This window comes from Nuphar pumila, chromosome 6, assembly GCF_984573655.1.
Source record: "Nuphar pumila chromosome 6, dmNupPumi1.hap1.1, whole genome shotgun sequence".
Taxonomy (NCBI): Eukaryota; Viridiplantae; Streptophyta; class Magnoliopsida; order Nymphaeales; family Nymphaeaceae; genus Nuphar; species Nuphar pumila.
Window position 1 is genome coordinate 25,091,531 of NC_143254.1, and position 18,044 is coordinate 25,109,574.

Genomic DNA, 18,044 nt, shown 5'->3' on the forward strand with positions numbered 1-18,044 from the left:
ATAACAAATCTCAAATCAGAGTAAATCATGATTGATCATGCCTGTGTCCGATCTGTTTGCACTCCTACTCGTGGGGACAGGTTTGAAGCCAAAATGTGTTGGGATTGGGTCCAAAGTTTGGGCTTAAGCATGATTGACCCAGGCAAGCCCCAGAGGGGCATGAAAATGAATCTTGATTGTCTGTAAGAGATTTCACATAAATAAGCCCAAAGTTTGGAGTTGAACCTATAAGAACCTGGCCCAGGCCTGAGTCTGAGAAGAACTGGACCGGGCCTGGCTGGGAGGGTTAGGCTAATCAACCAATCATGTGGGAGAGAGCCTTTGTGGGCCCCATGTTTTGTTACATGGACCAACGCTTTCCTGTGTGATTTGGCAGATAAAGTGACCAGGGTGTTCGCCACGATCACCTGATCCTGCTTCAGCCCAACCAGATCGTGCCTTCCCTGAAGCTCACACGGCTCCCTTAACTTTGAAAGTGGATCAGGTGATAAACTCGAACTTGCTCAACTACCTGACTTCAGGTAGTCAAGCATGCCCGAGTCCATAGGGATGCAGACAGTTCGGATCCAGAACAGCTAAATACATGGGGAGTAGGATCTGGATTGAATCCAGGACAGCAAAAAGTTGCAAAACCTCCTTCCTGGATCCAACCCCTTTGCACGGCATCACCTGATCCGCCCTCCTTGGTTTATGACTTCAGACAGCCCTATATCTATCCCTGATGGCATCTGAATGATTAGTGTAATTGTCCTACCATTTTCTAGGACTGGATGGTACGGTAACACCGCTGTTTGCAAGTCAAAAGGCCGAAGTTACCAAGCCTCTAGCCTTTTATGGTTGAAATTCGTTCACCAAGGATCCAATCTATTAAATTTATGACTAACAAAAGAAAAAAGAAAGAGAGATTTTGCACTGTTTGTAAAGTTGGCGCCTTTTTTCTTTGAGCAAAGATTTCATATAATCTTTTTACAGAAGGCAACGAGTATCACCTTTGCCAATTCTGAGATTAACTGTTGGCATGGTGAACTTCAAAGCAAAAAGCATGGTTACAGAATGCTTCATGGAAGTTGCAGGCCACTTCAATAACTAGAAAGACCAATACAAAGGAGGGGATCACGTCCAACTACGAACATATTCACATGGAATCACTTCTTGTCATGCTTCTTATCGAGCCTTCCACATATGGATAATTCCTCCATATATTGTTCATGTGTAACAAGATATTTTCTTTGCTTGTCGGTAAAAATAAACATATCTTTTTGGGAAGAGATACTATTTCACCAATCATATGTCACATGGGTGCGGGTGTGGGGGTGCGGCACTTTAAAAAAACTTTGGTGCGGGGTGCGGCACAAATATAAAAATTTATATATATAAAGTCTAAAAGTTGGACATAAATGACCCTGGGTGCGTTGACTGCACCCAGGGTCAGGTTAACCGCATCGGGTGCGGCACCTAGTTGGCAAGTCCCTGTGACATAGCACCAATCGAGTCACAAGTAACTGACATTCTAATTTCCACAAAGTGGTGAAAAAATGTATAACCTATACAAATCTCTCTTTCAGATAAGAATCTATCTGATTCAGAAGGAACCTGCATCAGTATCTCGGCTTCAATTCAATCATGGGTTTGATTCACACTTCATGTCCTGAGAAATGTTTATCATCTGCAAAAAAATAAAATCTGTCTAAAGCAATGCGTTGAGAAACGGCAGATGTATAGAGCCTTTCAACGAGATAGTGCTTTTTCAAATCTGTCAAAATGAAACCGGTTCCAAACATATATGCACTGCAAGGGCAATGTCAGCTGAAAGAGCTATGATTGCATGAATGAACTTCACAGCGGCAGCATGTCCATCTTATGTCCTAAATAAATATTATGGCCCCAAGATAAGACGAAGGATATCTGAGACATGTATGTCCCATTGGCAAAACAAATTGGTCTGAAAAACTAGGCACCCAATTGGCTGCGATATCAGTTAGAGGACCTTATACAATTGCCTGGTAGAAGAAACCTGAACCTGTCAGCATTCTTAATCAAATAAGAAGGAAGATTGACAGCAGAATATGATTTTGGAATTGAACCCATCTTCTTAATCAGCTCCCTAAAAGTGTACTCTTCCGGGAGCATTTCATACAAATCTTTCCCTTCACAGATGATCTTCTGTATCCTCTCATGGTTCAAGAAATGTGCAAATCTAACGCGGTCCGCATGGCTGTATCCAGTCATCTTCAGAACAAAGTCACGGATATGGCGAAAGCAGAAGCTGCAGTGCCATCCAGAGTCAGATAACATTGCATCTGATTGCCGCGAGTGTCGATAACGTGTTTGATGATTATAAACATGTACGGAAGCTCTCCAACTGTTTAAGTCCACAGGAAACTCAAATGAATAGAGATAGTTCCTTAGCTCAAGGTGCGTAACTGGTGGTATCCCGTCACACCATCTAAGTAAATTGATAGTATGTGAGCTAGGGATCTCATCTGTATCTGACATAATGAGAAGATCACCTGGTGAAATACCAGAGCGCTGTAAGAGCGCATTGACTGAAGAACGGTGTGAGGCTTCAAGTGCAAATGGGTTGCTGCCTTTTGGAACTGCTGCTTGATTGATAAATGTGTGATACAGCAATTTAGGCTCAACAAAGCTGAAACGATTACGGTTTTGGTTGAATAAAAGAGGTTTGGGCAGGCCAGTGAAGGTGCTATTGGATTCAAGGACAATAAATTTTGTCACAATTGGGAACAGCTCCTGCAACCTGATTTCAAGCATATCAAGCTCATTACTGAAGATAATGGCATCGAACACACGCCGCGGCTCAGAGCGTGCAGCCCAGCCATGGAGGTAGCATAGATGATGCATCGATACATTCTCAGCATAATAGTGAGGAATGTAGTTGAAAGGTCGAGGAGGGGTGTCCCACAGAGGGCGAAAGAAGTAAGATATTTTCTGACCATGCAAATATATCTGAATGCTGGACGAAAAAATAAAAATGATGAAAAGTAGCAAAAGAATCTTGGGTCGAATCCTTTTTGTCATAGGATGGGCCATAGACATGTTCTTGACCCTGCTGAGTTCAATTGTCTACTATCATCATCTGTAAAAGAAAAGAAACATGACATCCAGATAGTGATAAGTTTATTTTCGCCTGTAAAGAAAAGCAGAAGCAAGCAATGGAAAGGAACTAACTTGGACGAGGAAATGAACCTTGAGAAACACTTCTTGCTCAATAATGCAGGCACACATTCTATAAAATCAAGATATTCTGAGAAAATTAGAATAACAATTGCATGCATGTGCACAGGCACTAGCACAAAGACAACACCCACACACAAGAACATGCTTATAAGATTAAAACACAGCCTGAAAACATTTTCTTTTTCCAAGTTGAATAAGCAGAATGATGCAAGCAAGAATAATCTCAAAAATTCAAATCAAGAAACATGATCATATGGTAAACTGCCAATTGGAAAGTAAAAAACGCTAAAGATTTCAAAAATTATTTCCTTACTGTTCCAAGAATTTCCATTATTCCAATTAAATATCAATTCATGGAGCTTGCATTCCACAAAACAGCGGATTAGCATTTTCAAATACCTAGACCAATGCCCCAAAGGGGTGGGATAGTGGGATGGGGCCTAGGCCGCTAGGCAGGTGTGTTAAAATATATGTAATTCATATATATATATATATATATTTATATATATATATAATACCCGATAGGGGTATTTCTGTCATTTCACAAGTACCCGATAGGGGTACTTGTTTTTCTTTGTTTATTTTTCTCTTTATTTTTTGTAAAATGTATTTTTTATTTTTTAGTTTTTTGCTCACTCAAAAGGGGCCCCACCATGTAGTCGATGGGGCCTCCAACGGTCACATTAGTGACCGTTGGGGGCTCCCAACGACTACATGGGGAGCCCCCTAGGTGGCTCTCCTTTTAAGGCCTCTTGGCCCTCTCCCTCTCCTTCTCTTGTGTATAAATAGGGGTGCTCCCCTCTTGTATTTTTCACTCTTGAGAGCTCTCTCTCTTTCAATAAGAGGCATTTATATTTTTATGTTGTGTTGTCTCTTGTGGGTTTGGGTATTAGCCCCTCTTTGTTTGTTCATTAGTAGATGTTGTAAGTGCTTAATGCACTCTTTGCTTTTCCGCATATTTCATTACATGGTATCAGAGCCTTGTGTATGCTCTTCATTTTAATATAGCTAGTGGTGTAGCTATATTTGTTTTTTGTTTCTCTCTCCTTGATATTCTCTTGTAAGTGGTTGTTATGGAAGGAGAACAAAAGATTGATCTCTCCTTCAAGCTCAATGGTTCCAACTACATGATGTGGGCCGCCGCCATGGAAAACAACCTCAAAGGGAAAAAGCTTTGGGGATACGTTATGGGCACCATTCCGGAACCACAACTCCAACTAACTAAGATGGAAGGCGATCAAGAAAAGGCTCTTGAAGGAGATGCCCGCATAAAGGCCATTGAAGATCACCAATCTAAAATAGAAGATTGGGAGAGTAAGTATGCCAAGATTCTTGCTTGGTTCATGAATAATGTGGAGCTCAAGATTTGCGCCAACATTGCCAAATTTAGGATGGCAAATGAAGCATGGTTCTTCATGAAAGGTATGTTTACACAAAAAGACCTTGCTCGTCAATTCTTCCTTCAAGAAAAAATCCGGACTATCAAGCAAGGAGAAATGAGTGTTAGGGATTACTTTAGCACTCTTGGCCCTCTATGGGATGAGCTATCCTTACTAGAACTAAAATGAGTTTCTAGTATAGATGTGGAATTAAGGAGAGAACAAATGGAAAAAGAACACTTTTTCCAATTTTTACATGGGCTTAGGCCCGAATATGAACAAGTTAGATCCTCCCTCCTACATAGATCAAAGCCTCTTCCCTTGGAAGATGCCATAGCCGAAATATGCCAAGAAGAAACCCGTCTTGGCATGATTAAAGGAGGAAATGATGTCTTGGCCGTATCCAAACCCGGCAACCATATGAAAACCTACAAACCTCCACATTTTGGAAGACAAAATAACTATAATGGCAACTATAGAAAAGCCATTTGCCATCATTGTCAAGAACCGGGTCATATAAGACCTAATTGCCCTAAGTTGAATGAAGCACCAAAAAATAAAGTTGCCTCCGTTGAAGAAGCTACTCAAAAGAAAGAGGAAGCAATCAAAGGAACAGACTCTTTTTCTCTTGCTCAACTATCGGAGGCATTACAAACTCTACTCAAGATTCCATCAACTTCAGGTGCCGCCATAGCTTCCTCCTCTCCTCCAGGTATGTCGTCTTGGATCCTTGACTCTGGAGCTTCCTTTCATATGACCCCCCTTGAAAATGAGCTTTCCGATTTATGTAATAATTTTAAAAACTCCTATGTTTCAACTGCCGATGGTACATCTTTACAAGCTAAAAGTCTTGGAACCTTAAACTTTTCAAAAGACTTCTTTGTGCCAAACGTGAGAGTTGTACCTCAACTTAATTTAAATCTCCTCTCTGTTGCTCAAATATGCGATCATGGATGTAAAATCTCCTTCTCAACTAAGGATTGCTCTATACAGGATCTCCGGTCTGGGAAGCTGATTGGGCAAGGCCATAGAAGGGGAGATCTCTATTACATGAGCAACTTGAAACTCCCCATTAACTCTTTTTGTAACCATGTCCAAGATAAAAATATTGATATTTGGCATCAAAGACTTGGACATCCAAGTTTCTCAAAAATGTACTCCTCTCCATTTGGAAAGAAATTTTATAATGATAAACATTTTGTTTGCAATAATTGTATTTTTGGCAAAATGAAATCTACTCCTTTTCCAAACCGGACTTTTGTATCCAAAAGACCTTTTGAGTTAGTCCATTCGGACGTTTGGGGTCCTTCCCCCGTCATGTCTAAAGGAGGGTACTCCTATTATGTCACTTTCATCGATGACTATACTAGGTATGTATGGATCTACTTTCTCAATTTAAAATCCGAAGTCTTTGAGTTTTTAAAAAAAATTCATATGATAGTTAAAAATCAATTTTCAAGTAATATCTCTACTCTTAGATCCGATTCGGGTGGAGAATATTTATCAAATGAATTTCAAAACTATTTAGAAGTAAATGGGATTTGTCATCAAAGATCGTGTCCTAGGACTCCTCAACAAAACGGCTTGGCCGAAAGAAAGCATAGACATATCATGGAAACTACTAGGACACTCCTTATTTCCAAAGAAATTCCAAAGAATTTTTGGGCCGAAGCGGCCTTAACCTCAACTTATTTAATAAATAGAATGATATCTTCATCCTTACAAAATACATCTCCATACGAAAAACTATTTGAAAGAACACCTGACTTCAATAGATTAAGAGTTTTTGGATGTAAATGTTTTGTCCTTACTCATAAACGGGACAAATTATCTCCTAAAGCTATTGAATGCGTTTTCTTGGGTTATGGAGAAAATCAAAAGGGTTTTAGATGTTTTGACTTGAAAAATAACAAACTCTATGTATCCAAAGATGTAACCTTTTTGGAAAATGAAAATGGTTTTGAGAAAACTAAAGATATTGACGAAAGTGAATATACTTTTTTGTTTGATCTTCTATCTCAAGAAGATGAGACTCCTCAAGAAGAGGAAATCTCTAATGAGTCTTTGAATGACCTAGAGGAAATCCCTCTTGATAATGCTGTAGATGAGAATAATAGACCAATCCAAACATATGTTAGGCGTGGTCAACAAACTCAGATAAGTGCCTTAGAAAAATACTCTCAAGGATCCGACATTGAAGAAACATCTTTAAGGAGATCCAGTCGGATCTCCAATCCTCCAAATAAGTTTGTTTCCTATGAGTCCCTAACTCCTAGATATAGAGCATGTCTAATTGTATTACATTCATTTCATGAACCTTCACACTATAATGAGGCCAAAAATATTCCCCAATGGGTTGAAGCCATGAACTTAGAGCTTAGTGCCCTTGAAAAAGCAAAAACTTGGGAAATAACTTCTTTACCCACTGGAAAGAAATCAATAGGATGTAGATGGGTCTTCAAAATTAAAACCAAGAGTGATGGTTCATTAGAACGTTATAAAGCACGATTAGTAGCTAAAGGATATGCTCAGGAATATGGTATAGATTATGAAGAAACCTTCGCACCTGTTGCTAGAATGACTAGTGTTAGGACTCTTATTGCTATTGCGTCTGTAAAGAAGTGGCCTATCTATCAACTTGATGTTAAGAATGCATTTCTAAATGGCGAATTAAATGAAGAAGTTTACATGGATCCCCCACCAGGAGTATGTATTGGTAAAAATAAAATTCTTAAACTTAACAAGGCATTATATGGTTTAAAACAAGCTCCAAAGGCTTGGCATGATAGATTTAGTAATGTAATGACAAGTTTAAATTTTCGTTCATGTTATACTGACACTGCTTTGTTTGTGAAAAATGCAGGGTCTTCTGTAGTTATTTTACTACTTTATGTTGATGATATGATCATCACAGGAAGTGATGAGCAAGGCATTAATGATATTAAAAAGGTTTTGAAAGAAAATTTTGATATGTCTGACTTTGGTTTCTTAAGATATTTTTTAGGAATTGAAGTGGCGTACTCTCCTCGAGGGTACATTCTCTCTCAGATGAAACTTGCTGCTGACATCTGTTCCAAATCGGGTATCTCCGATGACAAGAAGACAGAAACCCCAGAAGTCATCAATGCAAAATTAAGGTTGGAAGATGGAACACCTCTCGAGGATCCTACTCCCTACCGGCAACTTGTTGGGTCTCTAACCTATCTATCCATCACACGGCCGGACATTGCTCATGCCGTCCACTCTGTCAGTCAGTTTCAACATGCACCTACAACCGTGCACATGAGTGCAGTCTTAAGGATTGTCAGATATATCAAAAATACCATAACTAAGGGAGTTTTTCTTTCTTCTGCCTCGTCACTTGATTTAATTGCTTATACCGATGCAGATTGGGGAGGAAATCCCAATGACCGTGTCTCAACTACCGGTTTTTGTGTTTTCTTAGGTGACTCTATGATTTCGTGGAGATGCAAGAAGCAACACAAAGTATCATTGTCCTCGACGGAAGCAGAATATCGTGCTATGGCCACTACAACCATGGAACTTGTGTGGCTAAGAAGCCTCCTCAGTGATATGGGCATTGTCATCTCTACTCCTTCGAAGATGTGTTGTGACAACAAAAGCGCAATCTATATTGCAAGCAATCACACCTTCCATGAGCGTACTAAACATATTGAGATGGACTGCCATTACGTTCGGGATGAATACCTAAGAGGAACTATAGCACTACCTTACGTCACATCTGAGTACCAGTTGGCGGACTTCTTCACTAAGGCTCTTGCGGCTCCTCGGTTTTTGTTTCTCCTTAACAAGCTTTCGGTTATATCCCCGTAAAGCTTGAGGGAGGGTGTTAAAATATATGTAATTCATATATATATATATATATATATATAATACCCGATAGGGGTATTTCTGTCATTTCACAAGTACCCGATAAGGGTACTTGTTTTTCTTTGTTTATTTTTCTCTTTATTTTTTGTAAAATGTATTTTTTATTTTTTAGTTTTTTGCTCACTCAAAAGGGGCCCCACCATGTAGTCGATGGGGCCTCCAACGGTCACATTAGTGACCGTTGGGGGCTCCCAACGACTACATGGGGAGCCCCCTAGGTGGCTCTCCTTTTAAGGCCTCTTGGCCCTCTCCCTCTCCTTCTCTTGTGTATAAATAGGGGTGCTCCCCTCTTGTATTTTTCACTCTTGAGAGCTCTCTCTCTTTCAATAAGAGGCATTTATATTTTTATGTTGTGTTGTCTCTTGTGGGTTTGGGTATTAGCCCCTTCTTTGTTTGTTCATTAGTAGATGTTGTAAGTGCTTAATGCACTCTTTGCTTTTCCGCATATTTCATTACAAGGTGGTCTAGGTTCAAATCCCATGGGTGTCACCCCTTGCGCAAGCCGACTCCCTGGGGGCAAGGGGTAAGCCCAGAGTTTTACGCTGGCAGGACAGTGATTGAAAGTACGACAGGCAGGGCCAGCACGGCTAGGTCTTTGATCCTGGGGGAGGTTTCGCCATGTAAATATAAAAAAAAAACCTAGACCAATGCAACATAATGATTCAGAGGACACTGGGATACATAGAAAATGCTCATTAGTGAAAACATAACAAAGAAAATCACCATTGATGTCAAGATTCCAATAAATGCATATACCCAAGGTGAATTATCAACGCATGCCACATGCTTGTGCATAATTTAGAAATGGCCATTGTGAAGTTCAATCAGCTAGAGTAACTAAATTTCTGTTCTCATACATGAAACAGATCTGGAAGAAAGAAATGGGCTTCAAAATAAATCTTGGCAAAAGATACAAACCAAAGAAACTACATATTCGGAGTGCCCTACAGGAAAACACTCATCAACCGTGGTGAAGCCAAAGGCACAGTATTGTGCCAGTTGAACAAAGGAAATCATAAAAATAGGGCTCGAGTATTGTGCTGAACATCATGGTTAACATTTGATCGTGTGCACAATCACAAGGCAATCAATTGTTTCCTGCTTGAGAACTTTTATATAAAGTTCCAAAAATCCATAGTAGCAAGGAATATGACAGTGAACATGAAGATGTTTAGACAAACATAACAAACATAATTAGGGAATGAGACTAAAATTCTATCAATAAAGGGTCATGTTAGATTTTCTGCTAAATGCCTTTTAGTTCCTTTCAAGTTAGTTCCAGTCAACTTTGCAAATAACTTGTATGCTTTTACTCTCTTGAATTTCATTACATACATTTGGAAATTTGTCTACTCAACTATTTTATAGCTAGATCCTTTTCATAAATTTGTTTACCTAGTTACTTTTTAGGTGGAAGCGATTGCATATAAACCTGAGAATTATGTTAAGATGACTATAAAAAAACATGGCATTGTGAGGCTGAGAAGGCACTGCAAGCTCTTATGAAGATCCACATAGCATTTTTTCAGCATTACCAGATTGCTAAAATGGATTCTGATTCTGTCATAATAAGACATCCTTATGCCACGTTTATTTGGGTGGTAAACACTAGCAATATGAATCTAACTATGCATCTGGATGTGTCAACAGCACCTAGATGACTTGTTCAAGTTAGTGAGGAAGCCACGATTTTCAAGATCATACTTTTTTTATCATAATATGCCAATGGTTATTATTAATGAATATTTTAGGCATTAATAGATAGAGGCGTATCTTTGCTTTTCATGAGAATCTAGATAACGGTCCATGATGCTTAACTTATACCACCTGATATAGTTTATGCAGCCTGATTTGCCAGACAAGTACAGGTACATGCTCCACCATTTTGTAATGCCAGCCAGCGGTTAGGTCACATACTTTATCATCTGTTTCTTTACTTTGACACCACTAGAGCTACCGACTTCAACAGATGCATATTCGGCTAATGATCAAAATTCAATTATGAAATTTTTTATATTTCTTGAAGTTTCTCTAATTCTAAAGGTAGAATCTGAATTTCTGAGCTAACTTTTTACAAAAAGAAACAAAAGAAGAATGGTCATTGCTACTTTTCAAAAACATCATCAGTGGCCTTTCTTCTGAAACAAAATAAATAGCTCTTCTGATTGACCCTTTGGACCATTGTGAAAAAGTCTATTTGTCTGTGTATTGTTTGTGTATTCTTTACTTGTATTTGTTATTTTGTATTCCGGGTCTGAATAATATATAAGACCCAATCCATACTGTAAACAAAGAATATGTATACACGTTTTAGGTCACGATTTCATTATTGGAAATCGTGACAACTGCAGCTCCTCCTTTCTCTTTCATCTCTCTTTTCACGTGTGACCTATGTCACATGGGTGTGGGGGTGCGGCACTTTCAAAAACCTTGGGTGCGGGGGTGCGGCAATAAATAAATAAATAAATAATATATATATATATATATATATATATATATATATATATATATATATATATAGAGAGAGAGAGAGAGAGAGAGAGAGAGAGAGAGAAGGGGGGTCCGGGGGTTCCCCTCGGCGCGGGTCCAAGGGGGGGGGGGCGGCCCTGGCGGGGGGTTATAGGGGGGCAGCGCCCCCCCCCCCCCCCCCCCCAAGAGTTTTTTTTTTTAAATTTCGCAGCCCATTTCATAGGGCAATTTAAAAAAAAAAACCAAAAAATGGACCGAAATGACCCTGGGTGCGGTTAACGCACCCAGGGTCGGGTTGACCGCACCCGGTGCCGCACCCGCACCTGCGTTGAGTCGCGTCAACGCGGGTGCGGCACCCTGCTAGCCGAATCTTTGTGACATAGCGTGTGACAGATCCTAGTAAAATCTAACATGGTATCAGAGCATAGATCCATCTAGGGCTTCGAAGCTGCTTCTAGAAGGTCTGACCAGAGAGATCGACCAGCATCCAATCAAAAGGTTTTCTTCTTCCACACTTTTCTTCCATCTTCTTCTTTTTTCTTTCATTTACTCCTCTACTATTTGTCATGCCTGAGTATTCAGATTTGACGTGAATCTGCGTTAGACCTGAAAGGCTCCATTTCTTCTTTTTCCCAGTTCTTCTTTCTATTCTCGTCTCACAGTTTGTCTTTAATATTCAGATCTGATTGTGTACATGCGTCAGATCTGAAATATTCAATCCTTGCGTCAGATCCCAAATTTTCTTGATCGTGCATATTCTCCGTCTCACACTTCCTTATTCTGTTAGATCTAAAATACTCAAATCTGATCGTGAATACTCTTTATCTTGCAATTCCTATTTCTGCCAAACCTTGTCTGAAACAATCGGATCTGATCATCCATTAGTATCCGATCTGGAATACCATATTTCTTGATTGCTGAATCACACAAATCATTGGGCCTACAAATTGTTGTGTCTACAAATCGTTATAACTACAAATCGCTGTGTCCACAAATCGTTGTGCCTATAAATCGTTGTGCTTGAAAATCGTTGTGCCTGCACATCATTGTGCATGCAATACACCTGTTGTCAAATTCCATATTCACGAAACTTTTTGTTCTTAAACCAGCATAGTTTCCATCTGCGATTTATTAAAGTCTGTTCAGCGTGAGTTGTTCTGCTCCCTTCCCTGCATCTATCACAACCGTAAAAAAAAAAGGGGACAACCAACAAGTTTCTCAAGCAGTGGATTGTGCATCTCGTGAATACCTTGTTAACTTTTAAGCTATGGACTCCTCCCATTCTTCCCACTCTGGTCTCTCTTCGAGTTTTCTCAATCAGCTTGTTTTTGAAAAATTGACTACCTCAATCTTCTTGATTTGGAAAAGACAGATCATTCCTTTTATAAGGAGTCAAGGTCTCTTAGGTCATCTGGATAGAACCGCTTCAGCTCCACTGAAATTCGTTGCGCGAGAAGCGAAGGATGATAAAGGGGCAATCTCAATTGTGTATGTCAAAAATGCAGAATACCTCAACTGAAAAAAAAAAAGATCAATCAGTGGTCGCATACATTACCTCTACACTATCTCAAGAGGTACCTATTGCAACTCCTGACAATTGCACAACCATGCAACTTTGGGAGAGACTGGTTCAGACATATTCACAAGTTTCTCAAGCAAGAATGGTTTTTCTCAAGAGAGAATTTCAGCTACTGAGAAAAGACTCCATGACTATCATGAAATATCTAAACAAGATAAAGACCATCACAGATCAACTTGTGGTTATAGGATGTGTTGTGAGCGACAGTGATATGGTGCAGCAAACCTTGAGTGGATATGGATTAGAATATAACATGATTGTTACTTCATTACTGCTCTTCTCACCTTTGATGAGCTTTGGGCTAAATTAATTCAGTATGAAATGACCCTGAAAGGCTTTTCTGAGGATAATCACACTCATACGAATACCCAAGAGGTCGTTGCTACAGGAATGACTTATGGTCGAGGACAAGGGCAAAATAGACACGGGGGACGTGGATTACTTCCTACACCCACCATTATTCAGGGATCAAGACCCATTCTCGCATGCTTCTTTTGCAACAAAAGGGGGCATATCAACGCGAATTGTTGGCATAATCCTGAAAATAAAGGAAAGTCCCATCAGGCAACATCCAAAAGGAAGTCCAGCAACACCAAAGACAGTGCAGAGATTAAAGAGTTGTTAATATCTGCCTTGTCGAGATTGAATCTAAAGCAAAATGAACAAGGAACTTGGTTCGTTGACTCTGGGGCAGCAACTCACGTGACAGGTGATGCAAGTAAACTTTTCAAACCTATTCCCTATTTTGGAAAAAGTAAGATTGTCACTAGAGATGGATCTTCCCACCCTGTTACTCACATTAATAAGTCTATTATCCCCATGTCACATTCTACTCTTGAACTCTCCAATGTCCTTCATGCTCCCAATATTAAGAAAAATATTCTCGGTTTCTAAACTTGTTGATGATAATCATGCTTCAGTCGAATTTACTCTCTTCTCTGTGCAGGTCAAGGACCTTCACACGAGGGAAGCATTCGCTGAAGGAAAGAGACAAGGCAATATGTATGTCTTTCAAGAAGACCCATGTCATTCGGCTTGTCCTGCTCACCCGGATTTGAAGTCTCCATTAGAGTTATGTCTTTCTGAAAATGTTCTTAGTATTTCTGAATGTAATAAGCCTTCTCTATGGCACAGTCGTTTAGGACATTGTGGGAGTCATTTTATTGAGAAACTTGTTTCTAATAATCTCATTCCAAAAGAAAGTCTCAATATGGAAGAGAGAAGTCAAAAGTGTTACAGTTGTCTTTTATGCAAGAGTCATGTATTACCTTTTCGTTCCATTAATAAGAGAGCTTTAAAGCCTTTTGAGATAATATGTTCTGATGTATGGGGGCCTGCTCCAGTCATCTCTGGATCTGGAAGCAAGTACTCTCTAATTTTTGTTGACAGTTACTCTCGATACACCTGGATATACTTCATGAAAAATAAGTCTGAAGTTTTCCTTTTGTTTCAAAACTTCCTCTCCTTAGTAAAAAATCAATTCTCCGAGTCCATTCAATTTTTCCAATGTGATGGAGGAGGGGAGTTCACATCCAGTGACTTCATTTCTTTTCTTCAAAATAATAGGATAGGAAAAAGAGTGTCATGCCCACACACGCCACAACAGAATGAGATTGTTGTGCGCAAACATAGGCATATTGTTGAAAGTGCGATGAGTATGCTTCATGACAGTCATCTTCCCATCAATCTGTAGACAAAAGCTTTTTATTCTACTGTACATATGATAAATAGACTGCCAACAAATCTCCTTATCACTGCCTTTTTGGAATTCATCCAGATTATCATGACTTACGTGTTTTTGGATGTGCTTGTTATGAGCATATTGATCAGTCTTTGAGAAACAAGTTTCAGTATAAGGCGCAAAAGTGTAGATTTGTGGGATATGCGGATAACTACAAAGGATACAGATGTTATGATTCCATTAGCAAACGCATCAAAATTTCGAGAAATGTTGTTTTTGACGAGCTGAACTTCGAACATAAAATTGACACAGGTGACAGTCCTCTACTTCAGTTGAAGTTTATTACCCTTGGCTGAATTCAGAGCTCTTTGATAGTTCGAATGAAGAATGTTATTCGGACTGTGTGCAACACGAAGAAGAGAGTCCCAAGATCGCTGGTACATCAGAATCACAGAGCTGTGAAGCAGCAACACCATTGGAATCGGGAAGGTATAAGGGCATTTCCTACATCAGACAGAGAACGACTGCTTCAGGACTCCTAAATCAAGCTCAAGAGGCTGCACCTACCTCCTCACACACCCTTGACGTCAGGACGTCCAGTCGCATGTGGCATCCTATTGATAGGTGGGTTAGCTACAACAATTTCTCCATGGATTTTCAACTCTTTTTGACTGCTCTCAACAAGGAGGATGCACCTATTATGTACTACCAAGCAGCCACTTCTAAGAAATGGGTAGAAGCCATGAATGATGAAATGCAAGCCTTGCATGAATATGAAACCTGAGAAATTGTTCCCAGACCACCTGACAGAAATGTGGTAAGATGCAAATGGGTCGACAAAATAAAATATAAACCAGATGAGACCATTGAACGATACAAGGCAAGACTCGTAGCAAAGGGTTTCACACAAGAAGCAGGATAAGACTTTGATGAGACTTTTAGTCCAATGGTGAGAATGAGGACGATTCAAATCATTCTTTCCTTAGCTGTTGAACATGGATGGAGACTGAGTCAACTTGATGTTAAGAATGCATTTTTGCATAGAAATTTGAAGGAGGAAGTTTACATGGAACAACCGCCTGGATATTATGAGAAAGATTGTAAGACAAATGTATGCAGACTAAAAAGGGCTATCTATGATCTAAAGCAAGCATCTCGCTCTTAGTTTGACAGCTTCTCTCTTGAGATTTAGAAGCATGGCTTTGCTCACTCCCTACTAGATCACTCATTGTTTATCTTTAGAGGGCAAAATGTGATCACCTTATTGCTAATTTATGTTGATGACATTATTATCACAGGAAACTCTGAGGATCATATCAAAGAAGTAAAGAAACTACTGAGTCAGAGATTCAAAATGAAAGACCTTGGAGCCCTGCGTTATTTTCTTGGAGTTGAAGTTGATAGCCGAGCTGATGGGTTGACTCTCACCCAACACAAGTATACGATGGACGTTCTAATCAAAGCAGGTATGAAGGATTGTAAACCTCTACGGACTCCAAGTATTCTTCACCAAAAACTGAGTGCCCATGATGGAGACTTGTGTGAGGATCCCACCAGGTACCGCAGCCTAATAGGGATGTTACAATATCTCACATTCACTCGACCTGATATTATTTATTCAGTCAATCAAGTGTCCCAGTTCATGCATGAACCGCGTACTGGGCATATGGAGGCTATTAAAAGGATACTCAGATATCTGAAAGGCACAGTTGGGGATGGATTGATATAATCTCCAAAACCATCTGGCAAGGACATGCGCGAGATTTCTGTATATTGTGATGTATACCGGGTAAAAAATCCAGATGAACGAAGGTCTACATCGAGATATTGCATCTTCATTGAAAGAAACTTAGTATCTTGGAGCAGTAGAAAACAAAAGGCCATTGCTAGATCAAGTACTGAGGCTGAGTATAGATCCATGGCTGTCGCTACTGCTGAAGTCACATGGGTCCAGCATTTGCTAACTGAAGTGGGAGAAGTGATATGTCGGTCTATCTTGCTGTGCGACAATCAAAGTGCTCTAAACATGTCATTCAATCCGGTTCATCACAGTCGTGCCAAGCACATTGAGATAGATCAACATTTTGTGAGACAAAAGGTTGAAGAAAAGGAGATCGAGCCTGAATTTGTTAACACTGAAAGACAAGTTGCACATATTCACAAAAAGCTTGACCAAGGATTATTTTTGGACACTTAAAGGCAAGTTGTTCATGGTTCAAAACCATGATCAACTTGAGGGGGGTGAAAAAGTTTATTTGTCTGTGTATTCTTTACTTGTATTTGTTATTTTGTATGCCGGGTCTGGATAATATATCAGACCCGATCCATACTGTAAACAAAGAATATATATACACGTTTTAGGTCATGATTTCATTATTGAAAATCGTGACAGCCACAGCTCCTCCTTTCTCTTTCATCTCTCTTTTCACGTGTGACAGATCCTAGTGAAATCTAACACATTGCCCTTACCTTACCTGCTTCTGCATTTATTGCCAGAACAGCACATGCAATCAACTGTGTTTCTCCAAAGAAATCACTGATAGATGGGGTCAAAATGATGAGCCAAGCAGGTCAAATCTGCCATGACGGGCTGATGCTAGTTGGTTTCTATCACAAAGGACTATCCTAAGCTGATTGACTTCTGCTTGAGGAGTAGGCCAAACATACAAGCCCAGAAAACCAGCCCATGCCTGTCTCCAAACACAATTATGCAAAATGCTATAGATTCAGGAAGACTAATCAACAAAACTGATTAATTCAGCTTACTTCTAAATTTTAGTTTTTGCATGTAGAATGACAAAATGGTCTACTAGAAAGCTGAAAAAAAAGCATTGAAAAAAAAAATCAACCACCAGGTTGCAACAGGTTATTTATCTGGTTTGCAAGTTAACAACATAATTAGCAAAAACCCCACCGACCACGAACAATGTGTGGCTTCCAAATATCGTTTCATAGCGCCCTGTTCTGCATCCTTAAATCTCTAACTACCACTTATCCTTTCAAAGGGTTTTTACCTTTTTTGTAATATCCTAAAAAAGGCTATATACGATTTCATTCTTACGACTTTTTTTTTTCTTAATTATATGCCTTCTAGTATCGGTTAGCTATGAAAAAGGTTCTAAATTCGTTTTTTTCGCTTCAGAAGTTACAATGCATTGTGATATTGGCTAGATCATGTCAAGAAACAACAAAAAAGTAGCAACAAATGAGCTCCATGACACTTGTGGTCCACAACTTAAATCATCAAACGACTCCCCAGAATATCAACCATTAATTAATAACTGAAACAAGTAACATCAAAGCTACTGATCTCTGTCATTTTACTTGGATTAAAAGCGAAGATGTAACCCCAGACTCAAAAGAACAACAGCTACTCAATCTCGCAGATCAAAACCCTTACGAAACTTAAACAACACTAATCAATCATACTCCCATAACCACCAAGAGAGAGAGAGAGAGAGAGAGAGAGAGAGAGAGAGAGAGAGAGAGAGAGAAGGGTGTTCTGGATCAAACCTCAGAGGGCCATTTAATCATCACTAACATCACCAACATTCTCTCTAATAGGCAGACTTTTGTGGAGAGAGAGAGAGAGAGAGAGTCAGAACTCCTACGGCAAATGGGCAGTGATTACCTTGGTGACATCTCGCCGCAAAGGGGTTTGGCCCAGTGGGATGGTGGCTTAGGCCGCTCTGGTTCAAAACCCACGGACGTCAGTTCGTTGCACATTAAGCCGGAACAAGGCAATTAAATTCCTCCGGGCGAATTTTGCACTTCAGTTTACGCTGTCGGAGAAGCGACTGTAGGTTTGGCAGGCAAAAGTCCAACATGGTTAGGTTCCTTATTTCAT

At 39.7% G+C, this 18,044-nt stretch overlaps 1 protein-coding gene across 3 annotated transcripts; it reads right to left on the reverse strand.

Moving 5' to 3' along the window:
• Positions 1-1,802: 1,802 nt before the first annotated feature.
• On the reverse strand, positions 1,803-18,044 carry LOC149834399 (uncharacterized). Of its 3 annotated transcripts, XM_090011391.1 has the most exons (3): positions 17,829-18,044; positions 3,190-3,247; positions 1,803-3,097 (listed from the first exon to the last, which is right to left on the reverse strand). In XM_090011391.1, the coding sequence occupies exon 3, from the start codon at positions 3,055-3,057 to the stop codon at positions 1,975-1,977; it is 1,083 nt and encodes a 360-aa protein (XP_089867517.1). In that variant the 5' UTR covers positions 3,058-3,097; positions 3,190-3,247; positions 17,829-18,044; the 3' UTR covers positions 1,803-1,974. The 3 variants fall into 3 exon arrangements, with proteins under 3 accessions (XP_089867517.1, XP_089867516.1, XP_089867518.1); XM_090011390.1 differs by lacking the exon at positions 3,190-3,247; XM_090011392.1 differs by lacking the exon at positions 3,190-3,247 and having other exon boundaries at positions 1,803-3,148.